The 18,396-nt window shown below is 47.2% G+C and overlaps 1 protein-coding gene across 1 annotated transcript in view; it reads right to left on the reverse strand.

Annotated features, from left to right (window-relative positions):
* Positions 1 to 18,396, reverse strand: part of VOPP1 (VOPP1 WW domain binding protein) — a 111,762-nt gene that overhangs the window by 14,585 nt on the left and 78,781 nt on the right. Inside the window, exons 3-4 of the mRNA XM_045052150.1 lie at positions 17,362 to 17,439; positions 11,719 to 11,855 (exon numbers count right to left, since the gene is read on the reverse strand). Of these exons, the coding sequence (XP_044908085.1) occupies positions 11,719 to 11,855; positions 17,362 to 17,439 (215 nt within the window). The remainder of the gene's footprint in view (positions 1 to 11,718; positions 11,856 to 17,361; positions 17,440 to 18,396) is intronic.

Here is an 18,396-nt window from a genome sequence, read left to right on the forward strand (position 1 = left end):
TCCTCCTCTCCTTCCCGACAGTTTACTGTTGTTTTGCTAATATTTTTATTTTTATTTTATAAAGTTAATTGTTGTAGGCTGTCTCTGTGCTGAGAATAAGCCTGAAGTATAAACTTATGGACTTCTCAGGTCATTTCTGAGCTTTTCCCTGGGATGCACGCTCTCTTTCTAACTTTTCTGGTGTATGCAGTTGGTTTGGAACATCCTGGTCTTTACTGTCTAGCTCTTAAAGGGGAAAAAGTGAAAAAGGAAGGGATGGGGAGAAGGGCAGTGGCCACATAAGTGCCCTGGAGGCCACCTCAGCCAGAGCAGGGAGACACTTGCAACAGCGTGGGGAGGTGTGACAGGGGCTGCCTGCCTCTTTAGTCAGTGGCAGCAAACACCATCAGAGTGCACAGTACCTATATTTGGAGGACAGGGTCCCTTTGCCCACCCTGCTCCTGCTTGCTATGTGCAAGCTCCCCAAGGAATATGTGCCCAGTGGCCTTTCAAGGGGCCTGAGTTGAGGACCGGTAGCTGCCACTGAGCTGAGACTGAAACTGACCAGGTGAACTGTAATTTACCCTCCAACTCTTCCCTGTAAGTGACAAGCCTTCAAGAGACTTAAAAATTCCAAAATACAGTTGACCCTCAAACAACACCAAGGTGATGAGCACCGACTGCCTGTGCAGTTAAAATCCATGCATAACTTTTGACTCCCTCGGAACTTAACTAGTAATAGCCTACTGTTGACTAGAAGCCTCAATGACAACAAAGCCCGTCAATTAACACATATTTTGTATGTTATATGTATTGTATACTGCATTCTTACAATAAAGTAAGCTGGAGAAAAGGTTAGAAGAATGTCATAAGGAAGAGAAAATACGTTTACAGTACTGTACTTTATGTATCGAAAAAAAATCTGTACCTAAGTGGAGCCACACGGGGCCACTTGCACCTGGGGTGAGGGTGATGGAGGAGATATATGTGGGAGAGTATACGATGTGTAAATGGTGGGGGAGGGTGATGAGGGAGCAGCCATGTGTAGCTGGGGGCAGTAGGTGATGAGGAGTACACCACAGGTATGTGGCGGGGGGGCAGGTGATTGGGGAGAGCCGTGTGTACCTAGAAGGAGGAGGATGGGGGAGCACACCATGTGAACCTGGGGTGAGGGTTATGAAGGAGCATACCATGAGTGCAGTGGGGGAGGGTGATGGGAAGCACACCATGTATACATGGCGGGGTGGATTTAGATGGACACAGAGTCTTTTAGGCAGAAGAAATCACAGTGCAAAAGACACCAACATCACAGCCCGGTAGGTTTGAGGTAAAGCAAAGGCCAGTGTGTGGTGGGAGTGGAATGAGCCGGGAGGACAGGAGCAGGAGAGGTATGTGGGAATGGAAGAGTAGCAGGAGGGGGAGGGGTAAGAGACAGAGAGGAGCCTCATTGGCTACCGTAAGGGCCTCTGACTGTGAACAGGGGAGTTGAGGGAGTGGCCTCTGGAGAGTTGTGAGTAGAAGCCGGGACCTCTCTTTGACCGTTTGCTTTGTTGGAAACAGACCAAAGCTGGGGAAGGGGGAAGCAAGAAGGCTAGTGAGGAGGCTCCTATGGTAATCTGGATAAAAGGAGGCAGCAGGAGAGGGGCAGACAGGAGAAACTGTCATGATGGCTTTTAGCCTGAGCAACTGGCAGAACAGACTAGCCCCTTGCTGAGTTGGGAAGATTGGGTGGGGAGGCTTGGGATGTGGTGGGGTGAAGACCAGGCCCTCGGGGTCCTCCCTCACTTCTCTCCTTCATTTGCTCAGCTAATGACATAGGGGGTATTCTTTTATTCCCAAGTGGGAGCAGATGACTTATTTGCTCATTTATAGATTTCTTAAAACTACAAGGTTTAGAAACAGTAGGAGAAGCAATTACTGTCACTTAGGGAGCGTTGCCTCAGGCCCGGAGCTAAGCAGAGTCTACAGATCAACTCATACACAATCACCCTAAGAAGGTCTCTTACGATCTCAGCCTCACAGTCAGGAGCTTGCAGCTTAGGGAAACTGAGTCACATTCCCAAGATCTGATAGAGAGGCATGGAGACAGAAATGAACCTGAGAGCATCCTAGCCCAGACCCTGAGGTATGTGACTTCTGCTTTTGTAAACCTACCCTGATTTTCTTTGTGGTGTACAATTCAATAAATTCTTTTAAGTGCTCCATTAACTTTTATACTTCGATCAAGTCAATAGTAATGCAAGGGCACTCCACATTCTTTCCTCTCATTTCTAAGTGTTTGTTTCACACACTTGAAGTTATTCAATACATATAACTCAAGTTATGTCTTCACAATACACAATTATCTTAATAGTGTGAAAAAGTCTTCCTTTATATATGTGTATATATTCAGAAAATCATGGATTATGTCTTCAAAGATAAATAGCTGGTAAAAAATATCGGTAAGCTGAAAGAAGGGAACCAGAAGAAGAACTGACTTGGATGTATTACCCACCACAAAGAAAACAGGGGGCGGCTTAATCTGCTGCTTCTTTGGGAGGAGGGGGAAGGAGTTAAAAGGAATATCTGTATTAGGTACCTAATAATTTCATCTTGACCCGTCAGGGTTTTATAGAGATGATGCAGTTGAAACACAGCTGAGACACACGTGAACGCTGGGGCCCCAATGTGTCACCAAGCTTTGTGAGCAAGGTTAAGTAGGAAAAAAAAAAAAACCCTTCCACCAAAAGTCTTGACTTTTTCTTTCCTGGTTGTATAAATCAGAAGTTGAGGGGGGCGCCTGGGTGGCGCAGTCGGTTAAGCGTCCGACTTCAGCCAGGTCACGATCTCGCGGTCTGTGAGTTCAAGCCCCGCGTCAGGCTCTGGGCTGATGGCTCGGAGCCTGGAGCCTGCTTCCGATTCTGTGTCTCCCTCTCTCTCTGCCCCTCCCCCATTCATGCTCTGTCTCTCTCTGTCCCAAAAATAAATAAATGTTGAAAAAAAAATTTTTTTTAAAAAAGAAGTTGAGGGAAGAAAGTAGTTTTGCTCACTTCTGACAATGTTTTGAAACAGAAGCCAAAGTAACTGCTAAGAATTCAGTGGTAAGTGGTATTCCACAGAGCAAATCCTAGAACACAAGGCAGAAAAAGAACAACGGCCGTCACATCAGCCCAGCAGACACATGGACTAAATTCTACTCCGGTCCTGTGGATCTCAATGGTTCGTCCACAGGTTTTGACGCTTAGCTTCTATGAGATTACTTATTGCCATCACTGGCCCCCGCATTTTGTTCCTTATCCAACACCTAGTACTCCCCTGTGTGGTCCTATTCTACTCACTGGGGATCTTGTTAAAATGCAGATGCTGACGCAGCAGGTTGTCTGGGGGACCATGAGAGAGTCCGCACTCCTAACAAGCTCCTAGGGAGGCACTTATGCCACCAGCCCCAGCTTTGAGTAGCAAGAACTAGACACTTTAGAAGTACCTGTTGATCTTCATAACATATTATTATTCTCCGTCTCAGAAGAGAAATCGGAGTCATAAAGAGATTAGGTCGCTCCCTTCACCTGAACTCTTCCGTAGGTCCTGTGAGCTCTAAGCCCAGAAGGACCCCACGCCGCTCTGTTGCCACCACCCTCGCCAGGCCACCGCTGCTGTCAAATCACCTTTGATCATTCTACTTCTCTGCTAAACACCCCCTAAGGAATTCCTATTCCTTTTCTGTTACGTTCTTCATCTCTCTTTAAAGCAGTAAGAAGTTGGGTTTCTAACACAACCTGATGACACTTTAACACACTTAGAGTCACTGTAATATATATTGTAGGTAGTCTTCTACTGCCATCATAGTTTGCTTTTATAACTCCTCCATGTTTCTCTTGTCTTTGAAAAAAGTTTATTACCATCTTTGATGCGGATTTAGAATGCAGACATGTTACTCTTAATCCCAAGAATAAACACTACAAACATGTATAATAAACCGTCAAACTCAATAGTGGCATTCCTTTTGTCCCTGCTGTCTACCCCTCTGCCAGTTGTTATCAACCGAACCTGGGACAGACATGCTGTTTCCTCTTCCCGCCTTATCATGTGCTTCCCCGGTTTGGAGAAGCCTCACAAACAAAAATGCTGGGCAGAGTCACCCACAGACGGCAAAGGTAACACTGGAGCTGACTTTCTTTCACTGCAGCATCTGGTGACAAATGGGAGGCCAGTTTGGGGGTGGGGAACAGAGCACAGAGAACTGGCTCATCAGCTGGAAGGCGGGCTCGAACCCAATGACCGGTAGGATTCTGTCAGTCACTTCATAGGATTTTCTCTCCTCCTTTTTTGGAGCTAATAAAACATCCCTGTCAGCCACAAACCCAGTGCTAAGCTCATTTTGTTTTCAGGAATAACGATTACCTTCAAGGGTCTCAAATGAGTAGCCAGCCTACCTTCCCACCAGACAGCTTTTCCTCCACAGAGATGTAAGGGTTAAAATATCAATATACAACAAACAGCAGACAGCAAAACCATATCTCACATCATTTGAAAGTACCTCCCTGAGACATTAAAAGTCTAAAAAAAAATAGAAAATGTATTAGAGGACACTAAAAGTTTATAAAAGGTCAACTGAAAAGGCAAAAGGCAGGTCAAATGGAAAATGCATGTTGGATTTTGGCTGAAGTTCCACAGACGACCCAAATGTGTAAAATAAGAGAGAAAGAATTTCAAACTTCATCATTTTTAACTGTGGGATCTATAGCTTCCACGTTTTTCTACTAGAGCAGAGGTCAGGAGTTCCTGCTGCCATCACACTGTCTCGCTGTCCTTCAGGAGCCCAGAGGCAGGGGTCATCTGTTTAATATCCACTGTATGTCACTGAGACTAAGCACAGCACTTAACACACGGCACCTGTGCTAAAGACACATTTGGCAGGTGACAGAAGGAAACTGTGTGGGTACACACCATCATTTGGGGACCTCTCTGCCACCTCTCTGCCCTCTGTCTAGTTTGACCCAAGTGTGTCCTTACTTCAACTCTGAAATGACTACAGTCATTTCAAAGAATTTAGGGAGAAAAGTTCACTATGACAGACCGGGGAGGTGGCCTGGACAGGTGAAGAAGCAGACCTGAAAGGTAAGCTAAGGACCTTAACTGCAAGCAAAGGGGGTGGGGACAGTCTGTCTGACCAGCTCTGCATGCTGGAACCATGTAAGGAACACACTTCAGACTTGTGTCGTCCTCCCGGAGGTAGAAGCAGTTTTTACGAACCTGGACTGGGTGCTCAGACTCTGTCTTCTGTCTGTCATTGCCAGAGTGCAGAATAAGAAGCAGGAGACTTAACTGTGCTAGAAGTTTCTGTCCCGGGTGATCAAAGATTATAGATGGGAATGCTGTCATTATTAAAGTAACAACATGAGCTGCCTACCAACAGGACAGGCTATAAAAAATGCCTTTCCTTTTGAATTGCACTCTGTGTGAAGTGTGTTATCTATCTCTAGTAGCTAAAGATAGTAAATGCTTTTATGGAGGGAACAAAAACCTCACATTTTCAAATGGCAGGAAAAAAATTAAACTCCCATTTTTATATGGGAGAACACTCTAGATGTATCTACTTTACATGAACGGAGTAATGCAAATGGTAAGAAATAGCAATTGAGTTGTCATAGAAAAAAAAGGTGGCATCAGAGTTCGAAAGAATTATAAGAGTAACAATGGCAGAAAGAGTGAGACACACAGGCAGAAAATCAGACAGACACATGGAACTTTCTGGGAAAAAAGTATCAAAGAGGAACTCCATGCTGTGAGGCAATAATTCTTGGGCTTCACTAGATGAAACCGATCTCAAACCCCCCGTCTCCATCAACCCTAAATATCTGGTCAGCTAGTCACCTTCTGCCATTAGGATGAACTGGTAAGGAGAACCCTGGTAGCTGTGAAAAGTATATCAGTATCAGTACACAGGCATTTGTGACTTTTAAAACAAATAACTTAAAGATTTCCAGTTACTTTCTTTCACCAAAAACATAAATTCTAAACTAATTTCATCCTGAAGGGGGTGCCCGAGAGCAACACAGTGGAGTGGAATGGTTGAGAGTCCCGGGGAAGCACAGGGTCCCTCCCACCCCCGACCCACCTGGGTCTCTTCACCCACTGTTTCTTTGGAAAATAAACCATGAACACCTTAGAGCTGCAGAGGTCAGAGATGGCGACAGGTGACTGCAGGGCTGTCTCATCACCGTCTCCACATACCTGAAGCACCGTCACATTGAACACTTATGCTTATTCCCCTGGCTCTAAAACAGGCTGCCCCAGAACTGAAGCAGCTCTGTTTGTGTCTCAGCCCTGATTTGGAAGGTTATTAAACTGTCAAAACACACTCCCCACTATTTCCATTTTCCTGCAGTTGGGGTCATTCAGTCAGACCACTAGAGTCACTGCAGGTTGACAGATTTGGTACAAGATTGAGACATTAGAACAGTCAGGACACCATCAACAAATTCACCATAAATGCACTGCTGGAAAGGAAGAAAAATGTATCTCCCAGTGGAATACTGGATGGAATGCTGCATCTTCTATCTTTTTAAATCAGTATTAGTCACATTAACCAGTATTAAAGCAAACCATCTTTCAAGAAAACTCAGATCGCGTTAACACCCCCGATGTCATTACTGACTGTTCTCTTTGATCCCTCTCTATGCGTTTGTGCGATTACACAGTCGGAATCAACTACTCAAAATAACACGTCACCCACTGCCCTCTTCCCTGAACATGGCTTTACAGCTGTCTGGCTAGTTACATGGCCTTGATTTTGGCCATTAACTTTGGTGACCACATAGTATCCCATAAAGAAGAGAGGCCATCATTGGATCATCCTTTTCTTGGCAGCCCCCGTCCCTCCCCCGTCCCCACATTCATCTTGTGGGCACCACGTTCAGTTCAGGCCACCACTCAGACCTTCCTGAAATCCAGGCCCTGCTTGCTCTCCTTCAGACCCACAACTCTGCTTTACCACGGCTTTTATGTTTTTTTCTGATTGTTCTCCAAGTTCCTTTTTTCTTCCAGTTGTACTGAGGTATAACTGACACAGAGCATTGTGTAAGTTGAAGATATAAACATCATGATTTGATATATACGTATGCATTGTAAAAGAATCACCACAAAGTTATCTAACATCCATCACTTTGCGTGGTTACATATATATTTTTTCCTTTGTGATGAGAACTTTTAAGATCTACCCTCTTAGCAGCTTCCAAATATGCAGTAAAGTATTGTTAACTATAGTCACCATGAACTTACTTACCTTACTACTGGCAGCTTGTACCTCTGACCCTCTTCCCCATCCCACCCCTCGTGCCACAAGCTGTGAAAGGGCAGCAGTGTGGACGTCTTCGTCACACCCTTCCTCCTGTGTGAACACAGCGGCTGCTGCCAAGTTAGCTAATGTCTGAATGAATGAGTGAAGTCTACCTTTCCTCCCTACCCAGGAGGACATGTCCAATGGGCCCTGTCAGCAGCCTGATGTGGAAAGATTGGAGCCAGGGGGGAGACAGCATTTAGGGAGCTCTGGATTTCTTCAGTGACATTTTGGCCACCTCTATATAGAAAGACTAACTAAAATGAGGAGTGCTTTTTTTTTTCAATATATGAAGTTTATTGTCAAATTGGTTTCCATACAACACCCAGTGCTCATCCCAACAGGTATCCTCCTCAATACCCATCACCCACCCTCCCCTCCCTCCCACCCCCCATCAACCCTCAGTTTGTTCTCAGTTTTTAAGAGTCTCTTATGCTTTGGCTCTCTTCCACTCTAACCTCTTTTTATATGATTCCAATTTGCAGATAAAGTGCTGAGGCTCAGAAGGGACGACGTGGCCCACTCTGATCTCACAGACCTTAGGCCTCCTAAGCCCCTGTCCAGGTGCCTCTTTTTGTTTCCCAAACCACGGCTTCTCTGCACATCCCTCACCTAGCTCAAGGCACAAATGAGCTAATGGTAGGCCCTAAGCTTCAGCCTTGGTTTCTTCTGTTTCCTGGGTGGACTTGGAGCCCTACTTCTGAACTTCAGTTACACACCTCGTTTGTCAGTATCTTCCCCTGGGTCTTGCTCCAACCTGCATCAGCCCCCTAGAACCACGATGATGAGGTCACAGTCCTCCCCTTGTCCCAGGTAGGAGCAGGTCTGCAATGGTGTAGATCTGCTTTCCTCCACTCAGCCACACTGGCCTGGGGAGCTGGTTCCAGGATGTGAGCTGCCACTCTCCCCCGTCCTCCAGTGAGCTAGTAGGTTCTCTAAAACCTTCTGCCTTTTCTTCTTCATGCATAAGCAAAGCTCACCAAATCCACTCCCCCCACCCAGATCAACAGAGGAGAAAGGGAGCCACCCCAGCAAGTCCACAAATACTGGCTTGTGTCTCACAAAGATACCATATTCCTGAGCGGTCTATTCTGCATAATATTTATCCTGTGAACCTATCATATGATGTCAGGCACGGAGTTTCTCTTCCTAGACTGCCACGCCCTGCATGGCCTTCTTACCCTGAATATCTCCCAAGGGCACGGTGCCCTGAGCATTACAGGATCTCAACAAACATCTGCAGAGGGCGTGAATCCCACTGACAGGATGACTGGAATCACTGAAAACCCAACAGGCCCTATTTTTTTATGACTAGTTCTAAACAATCATATCAAAGCACTTACATTGCTTCCAAGCTTAGTGCTGTGACAGAGGACACAGACCCTGATTTGGTAGTGAAATTATGGAAACCACACACTCCTATGGCACAAAGCAAGTCTTATTTTCTTTAGATACTCTGATAGGTATATCTGGGGACTGGCTATTTCATACTGCTATGGGTCTGCATGAAATGTACAAATGGAAGAAAGAGGGTGACGACTCACTCTAGAGGGGTGGAGGCACCCAAATCAATGTCTCCCAGCAGGTGGTGAATGGGCCCTTTCATCAGCTCCAATGGTAACTATATCATGGCAGGCCTTGGAAGAAAATGAATGCCTCCCATTTCTCCAAATGCCTCCAACTACAAGGTAGAATGGGATAAAACCACAGTGCCCGAGATGTTTGAGAGGCTGGGCTTTGCCCTGAACAGCTGCTCACTGGCAATTCTGGTCTTTCTCCACTGTCTACAAAGGGACTTGATATTTTTTACTTGGGACTCTCCTGCCCTACATTTATGCCATCTTCTAGTGTCCTGCAGTCGGTGCTGTGGCCACAGGACGGACAGCAGCTGTTTGGAGCTCTGCAGCTCCAGAGACTTGGCGGGCATAGTAAAGGCTGGCAGGAAAGGAAGACCACAGGGCCTCTCTTCTTGGTCCCTTCCCCACTCACTCCTTCCCCACTCACTGCCACTTAAACATTCATTCATACTCTTCAGTCCCATCCACCCGTATACCAGACTGAGTCTCTCACACACATGGCTTCCCTGCATCCTGAAGTTTTCCTCCATAGCTCTCACCATGGTTGGTGACCATTTGTGCAACTGCGCAGGCTTTCACACACAGTTGTGCAAACTGTGCAACACACAAGTGGGTGAGGGCTGGAACCCAGGCCGCACTGCAGTGTCCCATGCACCTGCTGTACCTCAGCAGCTGTACAGTACATATGGACTGAGTGAGCAGTTCCAGCAGGCCGGGACTCCAGGCTCCAAGCGTGGCCACTCTGAATCCCGACCGCAGGCTGACCAGTTCCCTCAGCTGGCAGACATGAGACTGCCTGGTGTCTGAGATGTAAATTGTACTGAAGCACGGGCTCACTGGGGGGGCCCAAAGTATACAGAAGGGATTAAAATTCAGCACAGTCAATGCTGTTAATGCACTTGGCAAAGCACCCGGGAGAGAAAAGCAGGAAGTGACGACAGAAAAAAAAGAAATTTAGAAGCCTTTGACCCAATTTCTCTGATCTGTTTCTTTCTTGAGCTGGGGGGGGGGGGGGGGGGGGGGAGATGGGGTCAGACTAATCCAGATGAAATCGGATTTTTGCACCCCCCCCAACTTTAACTGAAAATTTGCACTTCACCTGATGCTGGAATATGAAAGAATAAAAATCCACTTACACGTGAAAAGTGGTATTAACCCTGGTTGAAAGCTTTTAACGCAGAGCAGCCTCTGAACTGTTACGGAAAATACATATTCAGATCTTTTAGTAACGTTAAAAAAATAATAAAGGTGATTCCTTAAAAAAAAAAAAAACTGGGGAGGGGCGCCTGGCTCAGTCGGTTAAGTGTCTGACTTTGGCTCAGGTCATGATCTCACAGTTTGTGAGTTCAAGCCCCATATCAGGCTCAGTGCTGACAGCTCAGAGCCTGGAGCCTGCTTCAGATTCTGTGTCTCCCTCTTTCTGCCCCTCCCTGCTCTCACTCTGTCTCTCTTTCAAAAATAATAAATAAACATTAAAAAAAAAAAAAAACTGGGAGTACCTGGTGGAAGAAAACTATAAAAGACCTAAAAAATAAGTGTCTCCACTCCCCTTGCATCTTGAGAACAGCATGTCCTCAGGAGTGAGAAAACTTATACTCAATCCCCCCAATGCTTTTTTTTTTTAATTTATGATTGATATACAAAAAGTTGGACCTATTTAATGGATACAACTTGGTGAGTTTGGAGATAAATACACACTGTGAAGTCGGCACCACTATATATGCCATAAATCTATTCATCACCTCCAAATTTATTACTGTTATTATGGTGCTAAGAACCCTTAATGTAAGAGCTACTGTCTTCATAAAGTTTGAAGTGGACAATACAGTGCTGTTAACCATAAGCTCTACACTGTAGAGTACATATCTAGGACATATTCATCCTGCATGACTGAAACTTCATAAAAACCAAGGCAAGAACTGCTCCTAGAATTGTGCCTACCTGGGGTGTGCAATGAAAAGAGAGAGCCCCCGCCTTCCACTGCCTAGGTGGAGACTGTGTCCAGCAAGGCAGCAAACACAGGAAGGACGCCCGTCACCTCACCTCAGCACATAGTGGCCGAAAGACAGGAGCTCTACTGAGCAATGCCCAGCCACCCTGCTATCCCTTCCTTCTCAGAAGGTGCCCTCAAAGGGAAGGAAAACATCTCACATATAATGTGAACAATAGGGAACCAGCCTGTGTCCCAAGGGAGGCCTGAAGTCACCCTCCATAGTACCTGAGAATTTTAGATAGGGAAAGCAGTTTTGTAAGAATTAAGAAACCACTAATTTTTTTTGAGTCTGTGGCATCACTTTGGGTAATGTTCCCTAATTAGGCCAAATGTAACTTGTGCAAAAATGTGCTCTATTTATAAGTACTCAGAATACAAGTGAATGCATAGTAAATACTTGTTGAATGAATGAATAAAAAGCAAACCAAGAGAAAACAAATGGTCAGCAATGACAGAATATCTAAGCAAATCACCATTTAGTAGCATAATTAATATTTAGTCCCGATGCATTATGATGGCAGGGACCCTACTGCTTGTATAGAAATGTATACACGAAATAATTTTTAAGGGTGATGACAGGGAGCAAACAATATGGTTATAGGAACTGCAAAAACATGCATAAAAGGTGCACCACTAATTAGGTAAGAATATGAGGTAACAGACATACAGCCCAATAGACGCTGCACTTTATATCGACACAAATGCACAGTGAGGGTGATCATCAGAACTAAATGAATAAACACGGCCTGAATTTTCTCTTCTAGCATATTCCATAGCAGTGACTTTCACAAATGCTTGCAGAGGACACATAAAGTGTACAGAGCAGAGACAAGAACGAGGGGTGGGCTGACCTGGAGTGGTGTTGGGGGGCTGCCTGGTGTAGGACACGTTGAAGGCGGGCTCCTCGATCAGCGGTGGGGGATACATGCGCCTCCGGATGAAGAAGCCAGCTCCGCAGCAGAAGAGCACGCCCATCATCAAAAGGAACCTGAGCGAGAGCACAGCGGTGAGCTGGGGCTCAGGGCGCAGCCGCAGAGCTGGGGTTCAGGGCTCAGCAGTGGGGCTCAGGGCGCAGCGGGGAGCTGGGTTTCAGGTGCAGCGGCGGGGCTCAGGGCGCAGCGGTGGGGCTCAGGGTGCAGCGGGGAGCTGGGGTCCAGGGCGCAGCGGCGAGGTGGGGTTCAGGGCACAGCGGGGAGCCGGGGCTCAGGGCGCAGCGGCAGGGCTCAGGGCACAGCAGGGAGCTGGGGTTCAGGGCACAGCCGGGAGCTGGGGCTCAGGGTGCAGCAGCGAGGTGGAGCTCAGGGCACAATAGTGGGGCTCAGGGCACACAGTGGCTGGCCTGGGCCCATGGACTCGGAGATCCGTGGGCACTGACTCCCACGTGCTAGGGTCAGAAGGCGGGGCTCGGTGCCCGGCTCCTCAGGCTGACTTTTCCCCCAGGATCTTCTTGGGTGGGTGACACCCGGGAGACCACTGGCCTGCAGACTTCTGGGGTGCCCCTGAATGCAGCCCACTCACACTGAGAAGGTCTCTCAGTGAGCTTTCTGTCTCCAATAGCTCCAAATGCTTAGCTGCCTTCCAAGGGTTGGTGCCATCTCTTTCCTGTCCATGGCTCTACCTCAATTCAATTTTAGTCAAAACAGGAGATGCTTTCTCAACCTTGCTTGAATGCCATGGCTGACCCAGCTTTTGCCTCGCTGCCCATGTCCCCCATTTTCCATTCTTCACTGGGAAAGCAACACGGATAAGAACATTTATCCTTTCTAGCCATTTTCTCTCCATTATTACGTGAATATTCAGAAAGAAATTTTACATGGTGACCTTCCGAGAGCACACCTTAATTATAGAAAAACTACAGGACTAGAGAAAGTACTCATACTCCATAAAAGAGCCACAGATATAAAATCTCTATGTTCTAAGTATGGCTGACCTCCTATGTGACCTTAAAGTCTAATGAAGAGTAGAGCTGACTGCTTTAAGGACAGGACCTTTGTCTAATTCATCTGAAAATTCTCTGATATTGTCACATCACTGGCATTCAATAAATGACTGAGAAATGGATAAATGGTTCTTCCCACCTCACATTTGCACTATACCTTGTATTTCTAGAAACATGGGAAGTCATTTTGAGAAGGGCCAAGTTGTCTGTCCTGCACAGACACGGCTGGGAAACTGTGATGGGACTCGTGGAACCTTCCAGAACCTCACTCATGCCCACACTGTGTGGGCAGCCTACTGCCTTGTGAAAGATGAATGAGCAGGAGAGCCCGCTGTGTTGTGGTCAAAGGCATGTGACCACACAAAAACGAAATTTAAGAAAAAAGGAGGCGATAAAGTCTTTAAGAATATGAATACGATGTTAAGTGTAAGTCCATCAGTCAGTCAGGAAATGATTTGGGAAAGGGCTGAAATTGTGGCTCTCGGACCTGTCTTCCAGTTCATTATTCATTCAATAATGTTGAAGCACCTGCTCTGGTCCTAGAACCATGTTGCGCATTATAGAGAGTAAGGTAAAGTCCCTTCCCACCCACTAAACCTGAATTGTGATAGAGGAGGGGGACGGCAAACAACAAATTTACAAAATCACTGATTTACAACTCTGGTAAGTGCTAAGAAGGAAAACCAAAGGTGCCGTCGTAAGTGCGTGTGTGTGTGCGCACGCGTGCAAGTGCACGTGTGTATACAGTTAAATATACATAATGTAAAAGTGACCATTTTCACCATTTTTACGTGTACAATTCAGTGCAACAAGAGGTTTTAAACAAGGGTATGTGTTATAGCGAGGCGACCCAAAAAACTTCTTTTCCTTCAAAGCAGTATCTGAGCTTAGTTCTGAAGGATGGAAAGAAAGAGGCCAGTTGAAGGGGAGGGAAGGCACATTCTGGGTGGAAAGAACAGCACATGTGTGCCAGAGGGAAGCTGGGTCAGCAAGAGGCCCCAGAGGATGGCTGTGGGCCGCAGACGGGGGAGAGGCCGAGGGGGCTGCTGTCTTGGGATACCAAAGAATCCCACTGTGCAGGGACCTGGCATCTCGGCATCGAGATGCTGGAATCACAAAGGGAACTGTTTCGGCTCTTAAGACTAATTTCCCTGGGGTGGACTCAGTGGTGATCTTACATTCAACAGTGGGCTGAACTGTAAGTATCTGAGCACAGAGAGACTGACTGTGCGTAAGGGTTTATGTACAGGGTATATAGTGCTTTTCAAACAGTGCTACCACTCACTCCCAAGAGATGGGCTCCCTGGTTTTGGAAAATGCACAAGAAATCTGAGATAGGGGTCTCTTCCATGGGACAGGCCACAGTGTTGGTTCCACTATCACATGGGATTATTCTTCTCCTAGCCAGATATGAATGATACTGAGGCACCTCATCTGATATTGCACCTTAGACTAACAGAGACCAAGTAAGTACCAGGCAGGGACAGAACAAGTCAAAAGGTAGGAGACTGACTACCAGCTTAGGTATCAATCATCAGATTCATTCCTCATTGAAATATTGGTCTGAGAGAACTTATTTTAAGAGAGAAACTGACAAGGGGTCAGGAAAATGAGCTTATAGAACAAGGAAAGAGAGGTAGGGGAAAAAGAGGAGTATAGTAAAGAAAAGCTGTTCTTTGAAGCACTAAAGCTTGACTGTCCTCTAGATGTTCCCTTTCATTGCTGAGCGGGTTTTGGAAGCTTTACGGGGATTAAGAGAGGAAGTTCATGCCTTTTCCATTATCCAAAGTAATCTGGTTTCTTCAGTTCAATGTGTTTTTTCAATCCCTTCTTGCCCTCCCCCCAGCACTCAGCACAGCAGCTCTCTCCCTGGATGCACGTCCCAGGCATCAGGTGAACCATGATGCAGACCCAGGTGGGTGGGAGCCCCCGGGGCAGGGCTCACACACACAATAACCCTGCTGGTTTTTACTCCTTCATAGTGTACTTTCCACCTCTACTCAAGGGTGCTACTGGTCTAGTTCTTCAAACCATGAAGATTTCATTCAGACTGTGTTGGTCAAAGATTACTCAAGATTTTAGAACCGGGGGGACTTTTGGAAGCATTCTCCTCCAAAACCTTTGTTCTATGGTAAGGAGACAGAAGTCCTTAAAAACGAGGTGGGACCAAGGTTGGAGAGTAGCCCTTCCTTCCCTCTATGTCCAGCTCCATATTCCTATTCCCTATGCTTCCCCCACAAACACCTGCCTCCCACATGACTCTTCTGCCACTCTCTCACTATGTTGGCTCTTCAACATGCTGGTCCCTTTGAACAGAACACCCTCTCTGACACCCAGTCAGAAGCTTTGCAGCTTTTCCTAACTTTTCTGGGATCAGAGGCTCCATCCTGTGTTTCCAGAACACGAGTTTAAAACCCTCCACATAGAATCACCTATTTAGACACCTGCTTCTTTTAGGAGCCTGGCTCCCCTAAGTGCCTCTCCATGGGACCCTGGTGTGTACGAGACCCTTCATGTTTACTGAGAGAAGGAATGCATAGGAGCCAGACCCAAGCATCCTTTGACTTCAGCTGGGGCACCTCAGACTCACATCTCCAGCTGTTCTCTGGATGTACCCCCACTTTAGAACCTGTTGTCAGAATCTCCTCTTCTGTCATCTGGCACTCCCTGTTTGATGGCACTCAAGATGTCTCTGTGCAGGGATTCCGCTCACTCACTGCATGCTGTCTTACCAACGTGTCCCAACTCTGATAAGTGACCCTGGCTGGCCTCTAAAAGGCACCTGACTGCTGGCTCAGGTAAAGTTTCCTGGGAAAGCCAACAGAAGATGCTCTAGCTTCTAGACCCTTATGTTTCTCCTGCACTCTCAATTTTTAAAAAAAAAAAATCACCTGATGGGCGCCTGAGTGGCTCAGTTGGTTGAGTGTCTGACTTTGGCTCAGGTCATGATCTCACAGTTTGTGGGTTCAAGCCCCACATTGGGCTCTGTGCTGACAGCTTGGAGCTTCAGATCCTGTCTCCCTCTCTCTGCCCCTCCTCCATTCTCATTCTGTCTCTGTCTCTCAAAAATGAATAAACATAAAAAAAATTTTTTTTAAATCACCTGATACCTAAACCTTGACAAGTTTTTTTTCATTTTTAGGAAGATTTCATTTTTAGGAACATCTGGTGCTTCAGGCTAACCTGGCATAACTTCCTAAGCATTTCAGGACTCTTGCCCCGGACAGTCCTGTCTCCTTCTACCACAAGGCCCCATGGAGGAAAGTTCTGAGGGAAAGCATGCATGAAGCTAGGCAAAATTCTGAAATACCACCTATCCTGATCCTCCCGGTCCCTACTTTGGTACTGGCCCACTTCACTTGAAGTGTACTCAGAGATGTTTACATTCAGAAGATCTTAGGATAAAAAAAATTTACCTTCTATTATAGAGTTTTAGGCACCAATATGGCACTTGGTTCAGGAGGGCTTGCCAGAGGTACTGACATCAAGACAGGGGATGTCCAAGCCAACCCGAAGGGGGGCCGGGCCAGGGCCCGATGTGACAGGTGAGTCGAGCCCCCAAATGGCCAATGCCCCATCAAGGAGGTGGTGATGGTGATATGGAAGCAGGCTCTCCTATCAAAGACAATGTGACATGTGGAATCCCACTTACTGGCATTTTCCCTAATCAAACTTGGGAACAGTTGTCAGAAGGGAAAGACAAAACCTCACAAAAAATTTCAAGTGGCTGCTGTAACATGCTTATTAGTAAAAGTCTTAATGTCTTTGGAAGTCAGTGATGTCAGAATCTAAAAGTCATAGAGAAGCTTAAGGCTTAACCCTTTGTGGAGCTTGCCTGGATGACACTACCATTGCAGTGGAGCAGAGGAGAGGGCGTGTGGGTGCAGGAAATGCTCTTTTGGTTTTAGGCACATCCCCTCCCACTCACGCCCTGCCGTCCCTGAGATGTGAAGCAGTGTCTCTCAACTATAGACTCAAATACGTTTTTAGACACACCCCTGAGCAGGCACCCTTTAAAGAGGGCAATCCCCTGGGGAATCCTGTTATTAATGGAAACTGCACCTCTCCCCTTCCAGGATGCTCCATCAGCGTCACTCCCTCATCCCCTCTCAAGGTAGAATTTTACAGACTTCCCCCAGGAGAGCTGGAAGAGAGACAAGGATGCAGGCTGTCTGTCCTGAAAGTTATCTACTCGGCTGACACCATGAGTGGGCATGACTTCTAGGCAGCACAGACTTGATCGCAAGTCAGCTAATTCTGAATCTGTCGGACAGTCATCCTCAGCTCCATCTCAGAAACTGGCACAGCAGCTTCTGGAGAACAACGGTCCTCCAGCCTACCTCCCAAAGACGAACTCTTCTTTCCAGCCACCCTCTGTGAAAACGGGAACAAGCTTCTCGGTGAGGCAACCTGAACATACCTGCGTGCTTGACAGAGGCTGTCCCCGAGACCAAGACCTCAGGTGAAGGTGACGTGACAATACTGAGGCTGGCAGAGCCGTTGGGGGGTGGGTGGTAGACCAAGGCATTCGAGACCAGGAGGGGTTGCGACCTACCAAAAATACCACAGCCTCTGTATGGAGAGGGCCCGCACACAGCACCTGGAGCCACAGCAGTCCTCGTAAGGGCGGCATCTGTAGGAGAGAGGGGGCAGAGGCCGGTCAGTGTCCTGGGTCGGAAGGAAGGCCGAACCATTCATGAGGTCCAGGCCGACTCAGGGCAACCGGCAGAAACGCCACCGCTGCATGTCACCAACCAGAACTGAGTGCTGTCTGGTGGCCCAAACAGAAGGTGCAGAGATGGATCTGGCCAGTGCAGGTCAGTGTGATTCAAAGCACCGGGTTCACTACCCACCTCCAGATGCTGAATCACAATGGTTCCCTGCTGGTGGGGCCTGTGAACCAAGGCCAGCATGAGTCACGCCAGCGCTGCAATGGGAAGGAAGTTCAACAACAGACCCGTGTCCACATGCTGTAGACCCTGCTCAGCGCTCGATCCCTGATGATGGTCCAAAGCTGGGTGCACGGCACTGGCAAGTCCCCTGAGGTTCAAAGCAGAGCTTGTGAAGTCAGACAGATTAGCAAGTTTAGTTCCGGTCTTGCCACTTAATGGCTATGGGACTCTGGCAAGTCACTGGACCTCTGTAAGCCTCAGTTTCCCCATATCTGAGTTTTTGTAGTTTCCCAGTGAAAGTGGTGGGAGGGCAGGATCCCTGTATAGTGCTGCATCCTTATACACTCTGCTGACAGGGCTGTCCTTGTCTCGCTGCACCCTCCCCTCCACGGTGCCTGAGGCTTGGGGCCCTGCGCGGTGTGGGTGGGGCTCAGGGGCTATTCCTCCCCTAGAATGGCTGCCCAGTCCAGGCCCTTAGGACTCAGTGCAGGCTCCAAGGAGTCAACCCAGCTTCCTTTAAGATGCCTGCCACCCCCTTTCTTTGGAAAAGAGAGACGACTATGAAAGCTGAAGCCCCTTGATTCTGCACCTTGGTATTTACAGAGAAACTGTCACTGCAGTGACTTGAGTCCATGTGGCAGTAGGTAGGGAAAAGGGAGAAGGTGGACTGTTTCTCAGTAATGTTGGATGATCATATA

Source organism: Felis catus, chromosome A2 (genome assembly GCF_018350175.1).
Source record: "Felis catus isolate Fca126 chromosome A2, F.catus_Fca126_mat1.0, whole genome shotgun sequence".
Lineage (NCBI taxonomy): Eukaryota > Metazoa > Chordata > Mammalia > Carnivora > Felidae > Felis > Felis catus.